A 17,651-nucleotide genomic window follows, 5' to 3' on the forward strand; every position below is an offset into this window, starting at 1 on the left:
TTTCGCTGTTGAATTCCTGAAATATGACTCACTCACTTGCTTCAAGCTAATATTCTGTCTGACACTTCAAGTCGGAAATGAGCTCTTTCCTGTAGTGAAATTTAGTGGAATAATTGTGGGCACATAGTAATTGTGGGACTGTTTTCTGGTGACCATATTTGAATCGCATAAAACTCCAAACTGCCAAATATTTACAGGACTGTGGCTGTAAAAAGTAGTAGTTGTGAAGGTTTTGAACATAGTGTTGTGTCACAGGAATGCAACTTCAGTGATGGCTTAAGTGTAATCTTGAAGCTTTATTAAGCCGAGATTGCTTGCTCATCTTACATTTGTTCTTTGTAATCTGAACTTCTGGTTGGTTGAAATACATCAACTATCCACACTGTGGTCTTTCATATTCACAGCCCTGTGTAAAGGCAGCCGTACACCGTACACCCTACACTGTTACACGTACACTGTATTAAATTATTTTGCATTTTGGCAAAATTTATAGTGCCATATTTTGTCTGTTTAGATGTTAAAATGCAGCTCTAAGTGCTTATTTTTTGGTGCCTAAACAGCACTTTTTAGTACCTAAAGATCCAATTACTAGTCATGTGTGTCAATTTGCAACTAAGCATTAGTGACTTGTAAACTACAGCAGGAAGCGCAGCTACTTGTGATAATAATCATATACATTATGTAGGTAGAGAAATATGTTGAATATTTGAAAACTTGTTATTGTTAACCCTAGTTATATCTGGTGGCTCTTTTTCATTTAAACATCCTACAGGTAAGCTTAAGGGAAGACTACTTGGGGATAAACTGAACAGAAAATGCTACAAGAGTCATTCGACATAACCTTGCAGCTGTCCTGGTCTGTTGTATGTTCGACTGCTACTATTTCTTGCCCAACCATTTTTAAACATGAATTGCTTATTTATTTGCAGCTTAATCAAGTGAGAGCAGAGCACCAAGATGAGCTGGAGTGTATTCTTATTGACCTGGAAGATGAGGCAAGTGGCCGTACGTGTTTGGACAAGCGAATGACTGAGCTTAGGGCTCAGGTAAGTTATGTCTCTTTGGTTTGGCTGCACTTTCTAACCAGTTTAGGAAATGCAGCACTTTCATTCTCGATTTTGCATTGCATCACACGCTTCCTGCGCTGTGCTCTTTGATATGACATGCAAGAGCCAGTTCTGTGCATTGTTCAAGCTCTTTGTAGCAAATGACATGGCACTCCACCTGTTAATTAATAATGTAAAGATAAAAGTGTGTGTCACTTTTTTGCTACACCAAACAGTCTAGCTGGACAAGGAGGAAAGTTACGAGCTTGAAGCCTGATTGGTTGTTGGGGTGCGTCAGTGAAAGCCATTTGAATTTAAAGAATTTAGCATGCTTATAGCATGCTAAGTTCCCCATATAAAGTGACTTTCTCATGGGCTACATTTTGTGCAGAAGCCGCATCTAGAGCCACCACTACCTTGCCACTGCATATCACTACCATTATAGATATTAAATGTAAGGCTAACGAAAAAGAAAAAAAATCCTTCATGTGCATATTGTCGAAAAGGCTTATCTGCCCTAATGGTTAGATGGTGTACACCAGCTGCAGTGGTTTAAGAACCTAATTTTTCTGCAACAGTAATGAAATGAAGTGCTGTCAAGTCTCTTTTTCTTCTTTTTTCAATAGTGGAACAAAGCAGGCTCTTGTATCATTTGCAATTCTAGTTATGTCTGCACTATCGCTTGGGCTCCTCCGTGGCATATATTCGTGCATAAGTTATTCTTGAAACATTCTTTTTTGGGACACTGCTAATATAAGCCATGCTTATAGTTCTACTTTTGCCATGGCTGCAACTGACTAAAGGAAGAAAAATAATGCACTGATAATAAAACCATTTCTATAGTTCATTTGGATCTGTGCTGTTATGGTCATTGCAAAATGGGGCTGCAATGCAAAAGTTAAAATATTATTGAATTTATTGGTGTACAGCTACACTTACTCGTGCAGCCCATGCATTTCAGTGGTGTCTTAGAAACGTGTGCAGTAATTTAAAGCAGAAATTTGGGCTAGTTGGTTGTAACTGAACTTAGACATCGTAACAAGCGCTGATGGACGGGAACACAAAGAAGACAAGTAGACAAGTAGCGCCTGTCCAGTCTACTTGTCTTCTTTGTGTTCCCGTCCATCAGCGCTTGTTACGATGTCTAAGTTCAGTGTGCAGTAAGACACATGTATCAACTCTTTGCAGTCATGAAACCTTTTTCTCGTTCTCATGAAATGCCATAAAGTTATGCCATGTGGGGCCAGGAGACCTTGGGGAATGTGTGTGACATCCCTTCATAAGAATTGGGTGCAGTGATGCTATTGTTCTGCCATTTGCACCAAACTGTGCTAATAGGCTAGACCTGTTACATTCTGCTACATTTGGCGTATTTTGGATAACTTCACCCAGCCTGGGTCAGGACTTCTTTTTTTCCAACATTGCAACATGTATACATTGGACCTAGAGTAAAGGAGCCAATAATACACTGCTTTGGACATAGATAAGTGGCCTCCAAGTTTTGTGGGTGGTACGACACCATTGAAAGTTAGTGAATGCTGAACAGGGGGGGGGAGGAAGATAATGAATTCGGCTGTTGGCGATGTACTAAGTCACTGTTTCCTTCACACGAAAAGGCACCACAGGTCTTTTTGCAATTAGCACACCTCAGTGAGGAACACAGAAATCATGCAGCAATCGTTCAATATGCAGCCTGCACTTGTCGGCACTTGACAGAAGGAGTATCGTTACAGAACTAACTTATTCTGAAATCCCAAATCCTTATCCCAAAAGATTGCCCTTGGCTTTAATGTGTACCACAGCTGGAAGATGTTGCGTGTAGCAAACGCCAGAGATGCACAGGTGGCCGGCTATGATGAGGTGCTTCGAACCCTTGTCCCATAAAAGGCAGCACTGTTATCGAGACACCCTACTATAAGTTGCCTCACTGTGCACCTCTTGGATTGAATCCTAGGAGTACTGGCATCCTTTGCACGTTTTAATTACGCCTGTCTGTCCTAATACAGAGAGGCATGCTTTTTTCTTCTTTTTTTTTACCATTATTGAACTAAAGTCAAACCCGCTTATGATACCTGTTTTAATAATATATCGGATATAATGAGCAGTCAATACATTGTCAACTTTTGTATGTGCTCTATGGTAACATAAACTGCTTACTACAATGCTGCCATGCCGTGTTATTGTTTATACTAATTAAATCTGGCTACGGAGTGTGTGCTCCGAAAGGAAAAAGAATGCAAAATCCTTAAAGAAAAAATTGTGACTCCTTTGTCACACCCGTGTCACGCGCACCCCCCTCCCCCCTTTCCCCCATCCACATGGCCCCGCCATCCTCGCATTTCTTGGGGGAAAATAAAAAACAAGACCCGCTCCACCACCCTTGTGTTCGTGCACCTATCATGGCACACCTTTCTCACGCCCCTCTCTCATTTCCGTTCCACCCTCTCGCCGAAGTCGCGGGGGTGGAAGAGAGACCTGAGAATGGCAACTAGGCGTGATGTGCGGGGTCTGTGGCTCAAAGGTGGGGGTGGCGAAGCGGCTGGCATTTTTTTAATTGAGCCAGATTTTACTGTGATAGCCAATAATGCGACATGGGAACATTGTAGTACATATGCAGTTTATTTTAACATAGAACACACAAAAGTTCAGAATGGGGCAGGTGCTCATTGTTACATTCAAGTATTGTTAAAATTAATGATGTTATAAGTGAGTTCGACTGTGCTTATTTCTATCTAAATAAAATGTTTGAATGTTTGTCCCCTCTGCCTTTTTCGTGCAACCTGGTTATAACAATTATCGGTTATAACAAAGGGATTGTCTCGACTCTTGAACATTGTTATAAGTGGGTTGTTATAACCGACGGCTGTGTTTTCGCACAGCCGTCGGAAAATTTGGGATCAGGATATATAATGTCTGTGCATTACTGTTCATCTTTCCAGCTTGTGCAACTGCAAGGTGAGAATGCTGCAGAATGGGGTCGACGAGAGCGCCTGGAGACAGAAAAGTTAGCACTGGAGCGGGACAACAAAAACCTGCGTGCATCGCTGCAAGAAATGCATGAGTGTCTGCAGCGTAAAGCCCAGTCTCCTACGACATGCTCTGACCAAAAGACACTTCAGGCTGAGCTGCAGCATCGTACAAAGGTGTTTTTTTTTACCCAACTTCTAAGCCCAACCTATGCACATCCTATTAGCACAGGTGCGTGCCACAAAAGGCTAGTCCTAGTCATCCAAGTGATTCGCAGCTGTATGAATAACATACAAACATGCTTGCTACTTGGCTGGTTGGACACAACTGTCGGTGCCTCGCCTAGTAATGAATCTCTAGTGACCTCATGGGCAGAGTTGCCGTCAATTACCACAGTAACATGTATTTTGTTTCCACCATCAGAAATAATCATTTCGTTGGAAGTTCATTAAATTTTCTCAGGAGTTCCAAGAAGAATGTGTAGTTTAGGGGTTATTTACAACTGAGAATGTGCAAATACTTTAATACACTTGGACCTCGATATAATGTACCTCAATGTTTTGTTGACTTTGGTCTTGCACATCACTGCAGCATAGACTTCTCCCTGTTTGCAAACAGCGTGACGTCACTGAGAATGCCCCTCCCATCTGCCACACCTTTAAAGTGGGCAATGGTTGGCAAAAAATGTTCAGCCGGCCGCATCTCTCTGCATAGGAGCGCTGCTTGTATCTAAATTGCTGCGATCACAATTCCTCCATGATGATATTTTATGAAGTGACAGCATCTACAAATTGTGCTTTGAAAGTAACCATCCTCGATATACTGGCACAGCACTGTAGTGTTGTTGCCAAGTGCATGGTGCCAGCATATGGTGATTTCGTAAGAATGGCTCTTCTGTAGATAAAGTAGTCACAAAACTTTCATTACTTTTTGAAAGCAAATATTTTACCACCGAACATGGACATTTTGTGGGTGCCGAAACAAAACATGACTGGTCTTCGGGAAAAAAATTTGCATTGCATTGACATTAATGTACTTAATTTGCGTTCATTTACACTGTAATCCTAAACGTGTAGAGGTTCAGGCTAGCTTGCCCAGTATCAGCTAGCTAAGGCCTAAGAAGATGCTTAGCTCCGCACGTCCGATAGCCAAGAGCGTCTAAAGGTGAATCTGCCGTGTGAAGGTGAATCTGCCGTGCCGTGTGTACTTCGATGCTTATGGAGACAGATGCCGAAGAGAGGACGAGAGAGGCCCTCTCATCAGGCGTTGTTCGTACGCATGGCGCATGGCGTAAAGTGAGCCGCTCGCGCGAGAGCAGCAGGCTCTGCATTGCGCGGGCACCAGTGGCTGCAGGGAATGTATGCTATCCACAATAAGGCTGGAATGGCATGTCCCCAGTGATCGCATGGGCGAATGGCCTAAGTTGCGCTTGAACTGGAGGAGGGGGTCCAAGGGGTCCTCACATCCCATGTACAAGATTAATTAGAATTTCGTCTACAACTATCAGCCATACCCAGTGGCGGTACCTTAATTTCGATGGGAGTGGAATGCAAAAACAGTTCTTACCGTGCTTCAGGTGCACGGTGAAGAAGACCAAATGGTTAAAATGAATCTGGAACTCTCCCTCACAGCATTGTTCATAAGCCATTCTGCTGATTAGTGATGTTAAACACCATATTTTAACTAATTTTATGTATTAGTCATTGCACTGTGAATGCACGAAGCGTATTATAAATAATACAGTTAAGCCCACTTGTAACGGCCCCACTTAAGATGAACTTTCGCTTAAAATGAACGAAACCCGCACGACCATCAAAATATACATTAAGTGGAATCTCGATTATACGATCATGGCTAATACGAATTTCCGGGTGATACGAATTTTTCTGTGGTGCCGGCCGAGCCCCATTACTTTGCAACGTGCTAGAGAACGGTTGTAACGAATCGATTTTCGACCCGCGTCGGTTGATATGAATAAACGCCGCCCCACCGATGGCCGCGAAAGAGAACACTAAGTGTGTCAAAGAATAAGCCTGGCAGTCTTGTTCAATTCGACTTGCACTTTTTTCTAGGAACTACTTGACCTCAAGCATGCTCATAGCAAACTGAAGAAAGTTCTCCAGGAGAAAAGTACAGAATTGTCTCATGCACTGCGACGATCGGAGCAGTACGAGGCAGAGGTGAAGAAGCTTCGAGGGCGTATTGATGAACTCAAAAAAGAACTCGCAACTGCTGAAGATGAGGTACGTCATTTTCTGAAAACTGGAATGTATTTATTTCAATGGCAGGTGCATTTGTAGGCGGAGTGCTGAACCGGAAAAAAAATACTGGTTCAGTTCAGGTTCAGGTACAATGCACTCTCGATTTCCTTACGATTTGGATGAATAATTAATAATGGTTCTTAAACCTGTTTGCAAACTGGATTGACGCAGTCCATTTTATCCCGCCTTGTGGTGACATGCTGCATAGCTCTATCGATGTGTCTTCATGGCGCTTGCGGAAGTTTCGTCCGAATGCATAAATGGACTCCTTGGCATGCAGAAGACAGGAATTCTTGTTTTTACAAGTATATCTATTAATGAAGTTTAATGTTATACAGCTAAAGCAGGCATGCATGTAAAGACAGTCTTCTTAGGCACCAACATTGCTTAAGTATGTGGCACGTGGTGCGGTGCCTTGATGCATCTGTCCCTGCACTACCTCTTACCTGCGTTTGCTTTTATCATCATTCATACTGAGTATGTCCAAGCCGTATAAAATAGTCTTAAATGAAGTATAAACATGCGGATTTCAGTATATGTAAAAGCAATATGTCACGATCTCAACCGAATTATTATGAAGTTTTCTTCATAAATGGCACATTGCAGTTTAGCGATACAGGTGAAAAGTGACAATTTTGAAGTAATATGAAGTAAACTAGACTCGAACATACTACAAAGCACCTTATTTTCTATGCATCACAATGTCCACAAATCACCAAGAAAAATGAGCATATATTGAGCATGCAAGCGCGGTCATCGAGTGCAAAGCTAAAGATACCTAATTTTCGAAAAAAAAAATACTCTTTTTTAATAAGAAAGAAACACCAAAGACATAACTGTTCATTTGATTTTACTAACTTTTTGCTGATGCTGTGTGGCATGCTCGCCAAGATTGCCTCGTAAGCAAAATAGGATCCGGCCTCAATTCTGTGTAAAGAAGCCTTAAGTAACATGATGCCTAACTATCTACGGTACATGAAAGTACTGCTGAAAGTCCAGCTCGCCTCACCGTCGTCAAAGGTAATGCTGGACACTGAGCATTTCGAAGGACCGGATGCTTCACAGCTGCAACAGGAGTACCCATCATGATAAAAATTGCCAGAAGTGTAGATGCGCAGCACGGCCAGTACACAGCTTTCACATCAAGATTTGCTGTCATTGGCCTTAACACCAGCACCGCATCCGCACGAAAGCAACAGCGCCGATACTTTATCCAGGCAGCATGCACGTTATGCAGTATCTAGGGTAGAGAAGGGTCTATCAAGCACTGAACAGGAGGGATAACTGAACCGACCAAACTTGGCACTCAGGGTCGATGTCACTCGCTCCTGATGGTGTCGCCGGGACTGTAGGGCCTGGCCATGTCTGATCTTCGTCACAAGGGTGAAAGTGAGAGCTTACACTGCATACACTGCTTGCGTGACACCCAGTGCTTTGCACGCTCCACCAGAGGCTTCTCCCCTCTTTCCTTCCAAACTCCTTCCATCCACTCGTCACGCAGGGGCGTGAAGAGTGGATGCAGTTTTAGGAGGAAAACAAGATGCTCAAGAGAAACAGGGCAGGAGGGGGGTTGAAAGCATGTCGCACTGTGGCGCCGTGAAGTCTAAACTGAGTGGTGGCTACTTGCATTGCCAGCTATGCGGTGGCTTTGGGATGACGTTACAGGGGCAAACGTGAAATGGTTACACTCGAATTTCGTTAAAACAAAGTTGAAGGGGGAGCTGAAATTAATTCTTTATATCCAGTATTTTGTTATATCCATTATTGCTCTTTACTGCAGTATTTGCCGAATGGCATTTCATTCAGTAGATATACCAGCAGCCATAGAGACATTGCGTAATCAAGGAGTACAGGAGGCATGCGTGAATATCTTCGCAAATATCTACAAAGATCAAAGATTCAACAGCTACCTTGGTTCTCCACAAGAAAAGTAGAAAATTACCTATCAAGTAAGGGGTCAGGCAAGGAGACACAATCTCTCCAATGCTATTCACTGCATGCTTAGAAGAAGTATTCAAGCCATTACACTGGGAAGGCCTAGGAGTGCGGATCAACGGCGAATATCTCAGCAACCTTCAGTTTGCAGGTGACATTGTCTTGTTCAGGAACAGTGGGGACGAATTACAACAAATGATTGAGGGCCTTAAACGAGAAAGTATAAGCAAGTATATACAGTTAAACCTGGATATAACGAAATTGACAAATTCCCGAAAAACTTCGTTATAAAGAGGATTTCGTTATATGCAGGTTCGGCACGAAAATTCGAAAAATAAACGTTTACCGTATTTACTCGGTTCTAACGCGCCCTCAATTGTAACGCGCACCCGTTTTCCGTTTTCGTCGAAGCACTCATCCTCGGAATGTCACACCAGGTACCGGATGCGTGGACGCGTGTCGTTTCGCACAAGCGCGAGGCATCGGAAACGAAGAGCGAGCGTCACGATGGCGTCGTAGCGTCGTATAGTGTTACAGTAGAACCTCGCTGTTAGGTTCCCGGGGGCTGCGTTTTCCCGGCTGTTACGTCGTTTTCGACCGGTCCCGGCACAGCTCCCTTAGAACTCAATGCATTGGTAACCCTGCTGTTGCGTCGCAACTGTGGGACCGTTCCCGCATCATACGTTGCGAACTGCCACCCCGCGCCGGCCCGAGCGGCCATTTTTACTTTTCATGTCGCTTGGCTTGGTGGCTTGACGATGGCATTGGCCGCCCAAAGTGCCAGGTGCGACAACTATGACGTATTTTCGGTTTCCGCCAGCAAAAGTATGGCCCTTGAAATCCGTATTTGCTGTATAAAGATGGTGTCCATGACGAGTTGTGGCCCTAAAATTGGTTTTGGCTCATAGATATTCCGTATATAAGGGTACAGCCACGTTAGCGGCAAAAAACGCGCGCGTCATGCAGCAAGCGGCAAGTTGCCGCACGGCAGCGCGATAAAATCTCCCGCGCTCTCCGAACGGGCGAGCAACACCGCGAGCGCTCGTTGTTTCATGCGAGAGACGGCGATCGTCGATTGAAAACCCGGCGCGGACCGGCGGCGTTCCGGTTGTGATGACTCCGTGACGTCACCCTCGTCGCTCTTGATTGGTTCTTCATCTCGCGGCACGCGGCATTTGCCGCAGAACCCATTTCGCGCGGCACGCCGCAAGACCCCCGATTCCTGCCGCTTTTGCTGCGCGCGGCATGACGCGTTGCCGCGCGTTTCTGACGCGCGTTTTTGCTGCGTGTTTTTGCCGCTAGCGTGGCCGTACCCTAAAGTCCAAGGGCGATAACGCAGTCGCCGCGCGCCGTATGCTGTATGTGCGAGTGAAAACGTGCGAGGGGAGCCGACGACCGCGTCTAAATGTTGCGCGCGCAAGAAAAGCAGGGAGGAAGCGCGCCTTCTTCCGTTGCGCTCGAGGCACCGGCGAGGGAGCGAGGGAACTATCCAATAGCGATAGTGGGGCGGCGCGCGGTCGCGCAGGCCGTATCTTGAATGCGATCTGCGTTGGGGCAGAGTCTAGCAGCGTCGGCGGCTTGTAGCTTTCTGCGTGCTGTGTGTTCTCGGCGCTCAGTTTGCGTTGAAGCGATAGACAACAGCACGAAGGTCACTTCGCTCGCTTCTCCAGCGGCGCTTCCACACGCCGCCAGCGTTTGACTGTCGAGTCTGATGTGCCACAGCGTGTACCAGCGCGTCGGCAACATCAGCTGGAAAAGGAGAGAGTGCCGGCTTGGCGGGCTAGGCCAGTTGCGGCAAGCGGCAGGATCAGATTTGAATGAAGGGAGGCGGAAAGGTCACGCCCGCGGCGGCAAGATCGCTGGGTCGAGGGATGCAGGGCCGTCTCGCACACGCACGCACGCACACGTGCGCCCGCTTCGCATTCCATCGCGGCGGAGAAGGTGCTTCCGGTTGCTGCTCGCGCAAAAATGACAAAATTTGGGGCGAAATCTCTAGGTGGTCGGAAGGGGAAATTCGTTATATCGAGGGGGTCTCCCGCTGCCACTTCGTTATGTAGAGGTCTCAAATACATGTGCTTCTATGGAGTAACGGGGGGGAATCGAAAAACTTCGTTATATCCAGGAATTCGTTATATGGAGGTTCGTTATAAGCAGGTTTAACTGTAGCAAGCATATAGCAAGAGAAAGTATATAGCTAGAGAACAAGAATTCAGTATCGCCAGTCAGTCTGTACAGGAGTACGTTTATCTAGGTCAGTTACTCACAGGGGACCCTGATCATGAGAAGGAAATTTAGAGAAGAATAAAAATGGGTTGGAGTGCATACGGCAGGCATTGCCAAATCCTTAATGGGAGCTTGCCACTGTCGCTGAAAAGAAAAGTGTGCAATCATTGCTTTCTGCCGGTGCTAACATATGGGGCAGAATGTTGGAGGCTAACAACGAAGCTCGAGAACAAGTTAAGGACCGTACAAAGAAAAATGGAATGAAAAATGTTGCACGTAACGTTAAGAGACAGGAAGAGAGCGGTGTGGTTCAAAGAGCAAATGGGGATAGCCAATATTCTAATGGATATTAAGAGAGAAAAAAGAAAGTTGCAGTTTTGCTCGAAACGTGAAGCATCGATTGCGATAGCAAATTAGTGGACAGCTATACAAAGTAAGGATAGTAGTTTTATCAGCCGTATAAATTTGTAAACATAGGCATACTAACTAAATTAACAAGCATGGTGTCATGTGCGCACAGGCAAACATGAACGCATCTAACTCGATGATCGCGGAAGCTGGCTGTCAAAATGCTAGAGTGAGCGCAGCAGCAGCAGCGAGCGAATTGAGCTTCGTGCTGGCGCATGCATCAATGCGATCTTAGACGCGGAAACACAGGGAGGGCGGACTCTGCCGCGCCGCAGGTGGCTTTCAAGATACAGCCGCACAGGCGGGCGCTCGTGGCGCAGAACGCCCCCCCCCCCCCCCCCTCCCCGAAGCCTTCTGGCCCGGTGGGAGCGCGCGGGCACAGTAAAGCGTGGCCCCTCCACCTGCCCACCGTGCCCCCGGAGACCTCCGGCGTGGCGGGAGCGCGCGGCTGCAGTAAGCCATGGCCCCTCGACCTCCCTGCCCTCCCTCCGAAGCATTGTGCGAGACTAGAAGACTTCTAGTCGCGCACAAGACTTCTTTCCCGCTTTCCGCCCTTGTGTATGTAAGCTGCGATTGCCGGCTCACCGTCGCACGCTTTCACTCGCACATACAGCATAAGGTGCGCAGCGACGGTTTTATCACCCGTGGTAGAGTGTACTAGATTGGGGGAGTGGGTCCAACAAGGGCTCTGTGCCGAGGCATTTTTTATTGAAAATCGAGGTGGCGACATCATGGCTTTCTCCTGAATGAGCGGCTCCACTCGCCGGCTGGACGCTTGTCGCGTCGGAGACCCTACCGCAGCTACATGGAGCTTTCACAGGCGGATACTCGGTGGCAGTAACACTAAGATTATTCCCCACCAATCTATTGTAAATACAATGGAAAAATAATGGCGGGAAGAATGCAAATGACGCAACAATGACGGTGCGTCGAGCAGACGACAGCTACTCAGCCCGCGAGCTGGCCTCAGCCAATGAGCGCTGCTGAAATGGCCGTAGCCAACGTTATTCAGAATAAGGCGATGGCAGCGCCGCTTCATTTTCCGTGTTTTTTGCTTCACCCTCGGCACTTGCTAAGGCGTCCACTGGACCCACTCCCCCATTCTAGTACACTCTACCCGTGGACTTTATACGGAACCTCACGATGACGACGACAGCAGAATTTCGCCTAGAGTGTCCATATAATTGCTATCACAATAAAATAGAGCTTAGCAAGCCATGTAGTGCGTAGGGTGGATAACCGGTGGACCATTAGAGTTACAGAATGGATCCCAAGAGAAGGGAAGCGCAGTCGAGGACGGCAGAAAACTAGGTGGGGTGATGAAATTTGGAAATTTGCAGGCATAAATTAGAATCGGCCAGCGCAAGACAGGGGTAATTAGAAATCGCAGGGAGAGGCCTTCGTCCAGCAGTGGACATAAAAATAGCCTGATGATGATGATGAGGCCCAATGGGGGGCACAATTGTGAACATAGAAATAAGAAGACGGCTTTGCGGACCGTGGAACCTGTACACAACCATGTGTGCGATGCAGTCTTAATAAAACGACAAAAGAATCTTTGGTGCTGTGCCATTGTGATCTCCGGTGCCAATGTGATCTCGGAGGCCACGCACAGCTCCCAGCCTGCACGGCTCACTGCAGAGAGAGAAAGAAAAGTGATAATGACCTCGAGGATGCCACATAGATATGGACATTGTGATGTGCTGGCTCCATACCTTTTTAACAGTGGAGCTCTCGTTAACAGCGGAGCTGCCTATTTGTTACCGGTTCATGCGTTCTTGGAAAACACAATCTTTTGGCACCAATGTTCAATACTTTTCCAAACTGCAATCGTGTGATACGTATGATACGGCTGCTAGATCCCATGTAAACAAGAAATGCGCGATTGAAAAACAGTAGCCACCCACCCACCCACCGTGGCAGCTTCACTGCCATACTTGCTCACCCGTCTCGCCTGGAAATGCCAACAATTTGCGCAACGCTTTGCATTATGTAGATGTCAACTAAAGTTGAGCCTGTCCAATTTTTTAGTTACTTCGGATTGTATGTTTTCCCAGTTAGTACATTTTTTCTCATGTTTTTTTTCCCAAAACATGCGAACGAGGCTTTACTGTACTATTTAATACTGGACTGGTGGTGGTGAGCGAGCTCCGGTATGTGATCTGCGGTGTTGAAGACAGCACGAATTACAACTCCAAACTTCTAATCTGTAGCAAAGAAAGAAGTCAGCATTTGACATTTTGCTCAGTTTTCTGCTTTTTTAGGAGAAGGTGAGGTCATTGATGCTTCTGAACAATGTACAAGAACAGTTTGCGCTGAACCCCGTGATGATCTTTCTTGCACATCTGCAAATGGTGCAGAGTCTTGCGCTGGCTAAGCACTAATAAAAATGTCGAAAGCATGTATATTGTGCCACGTAAATTATCTTTACAACTCCACGAGTGTTATACTTTTCCTGGTGGTGGCAAACGGTGTGTTGAATCATTACACGTAATAAAAGCAGATTGTGCATGCTGTTTACAGCCACGGTTACTGCACAGTGAAAAGCTGACCACAGTGTTATGATTACAGTAAACCGTGCAGCTGAACTCATTGATTTTCTTTCTTTGAGGACATAATTTTTTATCCTCTCCGTGTATCCTGGCGTGTGTGTTTTACAGTTTATCTGGTTATAGTAACGAGATTATCTGATGGCCAAATTGGAACATCACCAGAAATGGTGATTCCACAGAGCGCCTGAAACAACTTTTTGGCCGCGGAACACAATTGGCATGGCTGAGTTCAGAAGTGCAAGCATCTCTGCCAAGGCGACTGTAGTTGCCAGCACATACCCGTCATCTATTCCCATTCTGCACACAATGCAACTCGCGAGTTTTAACAATCTGCTGGTTGGGCACGCTGACTGGAGTAGTTATTAGAAAAATTGCAAATCTATTCAGCGCCTGTGATCACCCTATATGCTTGAAACGTTTCGTGCCAAACTGGTAACCGCTTTTATTTTTTCAGTTCAGGTTTGGTTCAAGTTCAGGCACATTTTAAGAATATCAGTTCGGGTTTGGTTTGGCTGATTGGTTTGAAAAAACACAGACCCTGTTTACAGGGCCTGTGTTTATAGCCAAAGTATTAGTCTTGCTGTGTACATGTACACTTGAGTCTAAGGTCAATTGTACATTGAGTCTGGAATTACTGCAATGGTCACCATTTGCCAAAAAACCAACTTGACAGGAACAAAGTGCTGTAGCCTTGAAACTAACCTTTTTTTTTTTTTCTTTTTCCCGTGTGTGATTTTTTTATTAATTTGTGAAGTTACACTTTAGTTCATAATTGAAAGTCATAATTAAAGTCAGTAAAAAAAAGTTAAGGTTTCAGTCAGGTTATGTTGTTCCATGTTCAAGTTTCAATCCTAAATTGATACATCTATTAACTTTTTACAGCTCTTGTGACATGTCAGATGTTCTTATGTTATTGCTATCTTTTTATTTTTCTTTCTGCATTTTAATTTGTAAAGCCATATTTGCTAACACTTGAGACTAATAATTGCACTTCTTGAACACCTTGCTTATGCTGTACTACCACCAGTGAAACTATGTAGGATCATCTTGTAGAAATCACGTTTTGCTACTTTTGGTATCAACAACATCTTTATGTGATTGTTTTTGCTAAGTGCTGTTGCCTTGGGAGGAATTATTTTGCATTCAAGATCCTCAGGGTGTGAACAAGAGAACTATTTTTTGACCTTTTCCAGTCCCTCATGTGTAACTGTGACCCCACTTTCTGAAAGGGATGCCTAAGAAAGCACATGCAAATGTAAAAGCGTGCTTGTAATTTTTTTAAGCTGTTCACTCTTTTTTTTTTTTTTTTTTTGTGCCAATGTGCCATTTTACATCTGCTGTGGCCAGATTAACCAAGAACATCCACATATATAGCAGTGTAGTCACCCTATTGTCCATATCATGACATGAAACTTTTCCAAGTTTGTGCAGCATGTCTAGCTTTTGTTTTTTGTTTGTCATGTTTTATATACATCATTTTATGACATGCTGCATTGCCCTTCTCCATCTCCTGAAGGCTGACACTGCCACCAACAGTATTCGCAAACTTCAGCGCAGTAATGATGAGCTGCAGGAGCAGATTGAAACACTGCAGATGCAGCTGGAGCACTTACAGACAAGGTGAGTCTAGATGGTGATGCATCCATCTTTCACAATGCATTTGACCCAATTATTTTGTTCCTTTAAGTCACGCCCGCTATCCTTTGAGAGTATATTGTTCACACGTTCTCATGCATTTTCTTAAAACAGTAATCAAGCCTTAAAGGGACACTAAAGAGCCACACTAAGTTACCATATTTACTCAATTTAGGCCGACCCTTGAAATTTGGAAGGCCAGAAAAAAAAAAAAGGAAAGAAAGAAAAAAAAAGTCCTTACCATGAATGTGAACTTGTGGGGTATCGTGTGTACGATGTCATGCCAAAGAATGGCAGTATTTACAACGTGAAATGCACACTGCTAATTGATTGCATAAGTAACATGTCATATACGATACTGCAGCAAATAATGCGAGTATTTATAAGCATGGACACTATTTATAGGCATGCACAAGTAACACATCAAAAAAACCCTACTTAATTTGCTTTTGCTCGCTCGTCAATTTGTGGCATGGTTGAACTTAAACATAGCTGCATGTCTGCACGGATGTTATGCCAATTGCAATACTTGCTTCTGAAGTAAGCAAGTCTTGAAAATGCACGTTCACATGCATATGTTGTCGAAAACTGTAACAACAATCTTACAGGCTTTTCGTAGAGCAAGGGAAACATTTCAGCTGTCCCTAACCAAAATGTTTTGAGGTCCACGGTGGCAAACTTTGCCGCAGGTGGGATACAAACCCATGTCTTCACATTACTATGCAACGCCTGCAGTAGATAGGATGTTATACATCCACTGCCATGGCTGTGAGTCGTGGCACTGGCTAACACTCCCAGGGTTAGTTCTAGTAAATACATATAAATACCCCAGAAAGTGGATGGGAAAATGTCGCCGCAGTAGCTCAGTCTGTAAGAGCATCGCACATGTAATGCGACGATGTGGGTTCGTATCCCACCTGCGGCCAGTTGTTTTCTCATCCACTTTCATTTCCATATGTTTATAATTTCTTCACTTATATTAAAAACCAAATAATTTCCCCTATACTGTGCTTGGTGTCATTGCTTGTTGGCTTCTTATGATAAGTTTTAGTGTACTGAGAGATCTGAACTTTTCAGTTATGTACATATCAGTCAAAGCAATAACACTACAAGCTGTGTTCATGTATATAAGGAGGTGCTGCACATACAAAATGACCATAGTATTAGGGACAGTATGTCACAGTATGCTAGTTAAAATGCCAGTTCTGTAAAGTATAGTAGTGCAGGTGTTTGAAGGGCACAGAGGAAGCAGTTCGAGACTCTGAGTTCATCTTATTTGCAGAGTATGCTTTACCAAATGATGTGTGACTGTGTGTTGTGCAAGTGATAAGACCACACTTTTTCATCATGGGCTTCTGTTGTTATACGAAGTGCTGCTGAGTGGTTTTCCCTGGCTGTACTTTTCTTTCTTTTCCTTTACTTTCTAAAGCGAACAAGAATGCTTGGTTGCATCGATTCACTTGGACACTGTCAAGGTACTGGCACTAACATCCAAGCTCTTCTTTCTGTCCTTTCATTTTTATGCCCTGTTTTACTAACTTGCCTGCTGTTTTCACTTAGGGCACCATTCCATGTTAAGTACACCATATGTTAAGCTTGACTTTCAATTTCATTTAAAAGAAATCTTGACCCAATGAAGAGACACAAGTGAACTTCCGTTTTGGAATATTGTTGTAGAATGCACTGTTTGAGTACCCAATGTGCCATTTTGCTGGCGTCGAAAACTCCAATTTATATTTATGAAATTTAGAAAATGGCTGGTGACTCCGTCGTTGCTCGTGTGAACAGTTTTGAGGCACGAGGTAATAGCACACATGTGGTTGGCTTATGGCTGTGGAGTTCGTTAATGGCACCAAAATTTGTATCTGTAAAGTTAAACAAAATTCTAGAATAAACATGTTGCCGTATCAGTCCTCTCAAGTAGCAGTCCTGACTCGAGATGGCATCGTGAATCGACATGCTGGGTAGTGAGCTGCAGCGTGGAGTGACACTCACAAGAGTATGCATTCATTTCCACTAAAATGAAATAGTTTGAGCTGACACCTTCCGTGGTACACAAAAATAACCTGACCTAAACAGAATGCATGGCACCGCTCTGGTAGCAGCTGTTGTAATAAATATCGCCAGCACCTCGCACACAATTGGCTCTTATGAACACGTCGTTAGGAGGGCAACAATTACTATCGAGAAACATGTGCCTAAACGAGTCTGAAACCCACAAAATGGGCTGTAAGTTATCTGGAATCCAGTTATGTTGGAAGCAAATAAACAAAGTATAAAATTGTCAAATTGTGTTTATTCACCTATTTATATACCACTATTAAGCGAACTGTCTGCTGTGAAACCTAACGTATGGTGCACTATGTGTGGAATCACCCTTAGCAGTGATGCATGACTTGAATTTATTAAGCGGAAGCTTGAATGAATGTCTTGTCATTCATGTTTTAGGCAAAATACGGGCCACTTCTTCTGAAAGACCTACATTTATTAAAACTATGGTCCTTGCATGAAGTTGTAATTGCATGAAGTTCCAAAAGCAGACTTTTGATGGTTTTATGGACCAATGACATTTATGAAGTGTTCAAGCTTCAATCATCGCAGCTTAGCTGTATCTTCCCCTAGGT

The 17,651-nt window shown here is 44.4% G+C and overlaps 1 protein-coding gene across 4 annotated transcripts in view; it reads left to right on the forward strand.

Annotated features, from left to right (window-relative positions):
- The window catches only part of LOC119466563 (coiled-coil domain-containing protein 102A-like), a 43,438-nt gene that overhangs the window by 18,513 nt on the left and 7,274 nt on the right, over positions 1–17,651 (forward strand). For 3 of the 4 annotated variants that reach the window (XR_007467632.1, XM_037727088.2, XM_049670019.1), the window contains 5 exons: positions 930–1,046; positions 3,986–4,189; positions 6,086–6,256; positions 14,909–15,012; positions 16,457–16,502. Coding sequence is in view for 3 of the 4 variants with exons in the window: in XM_037727088.2 (XP_037583016.1) it covers positions 930–1,046; positions 3,986–4,189; positions 6,086–6,256; positions 14,909–15,012; positions 16,457–16,502 (642 nt within the window). In the remaining variant the exon portion in view is untranslated. The remainder of the gene's footprint in view (positions 1–929; positions 1,047–3,985; positions 4,190–6,085; positions 6,257–14,908; positions 15,013–16,456; positions 16,503–17,651) is intronic. The other variant, XM_037727094.2, reaches the window with a different exon arrangement.

Source organism: Dermacentor silvarum, chromosome 1, assembly GCF_013339745.2.
Source record: "Dermacentor silvarum isolate Dsil-2018 chromosome 1, BIME_Dsil_1.4, whole genome shotgun sequence".
In the NCBI taxonomy this organism is placed as follows: domain Eukaryota; kingdom Metazoa; phylum Arthropoda; class Arachnida; order Ixodida; family Ixodidae; genus Dermacentor; species Dermacentor silvarum.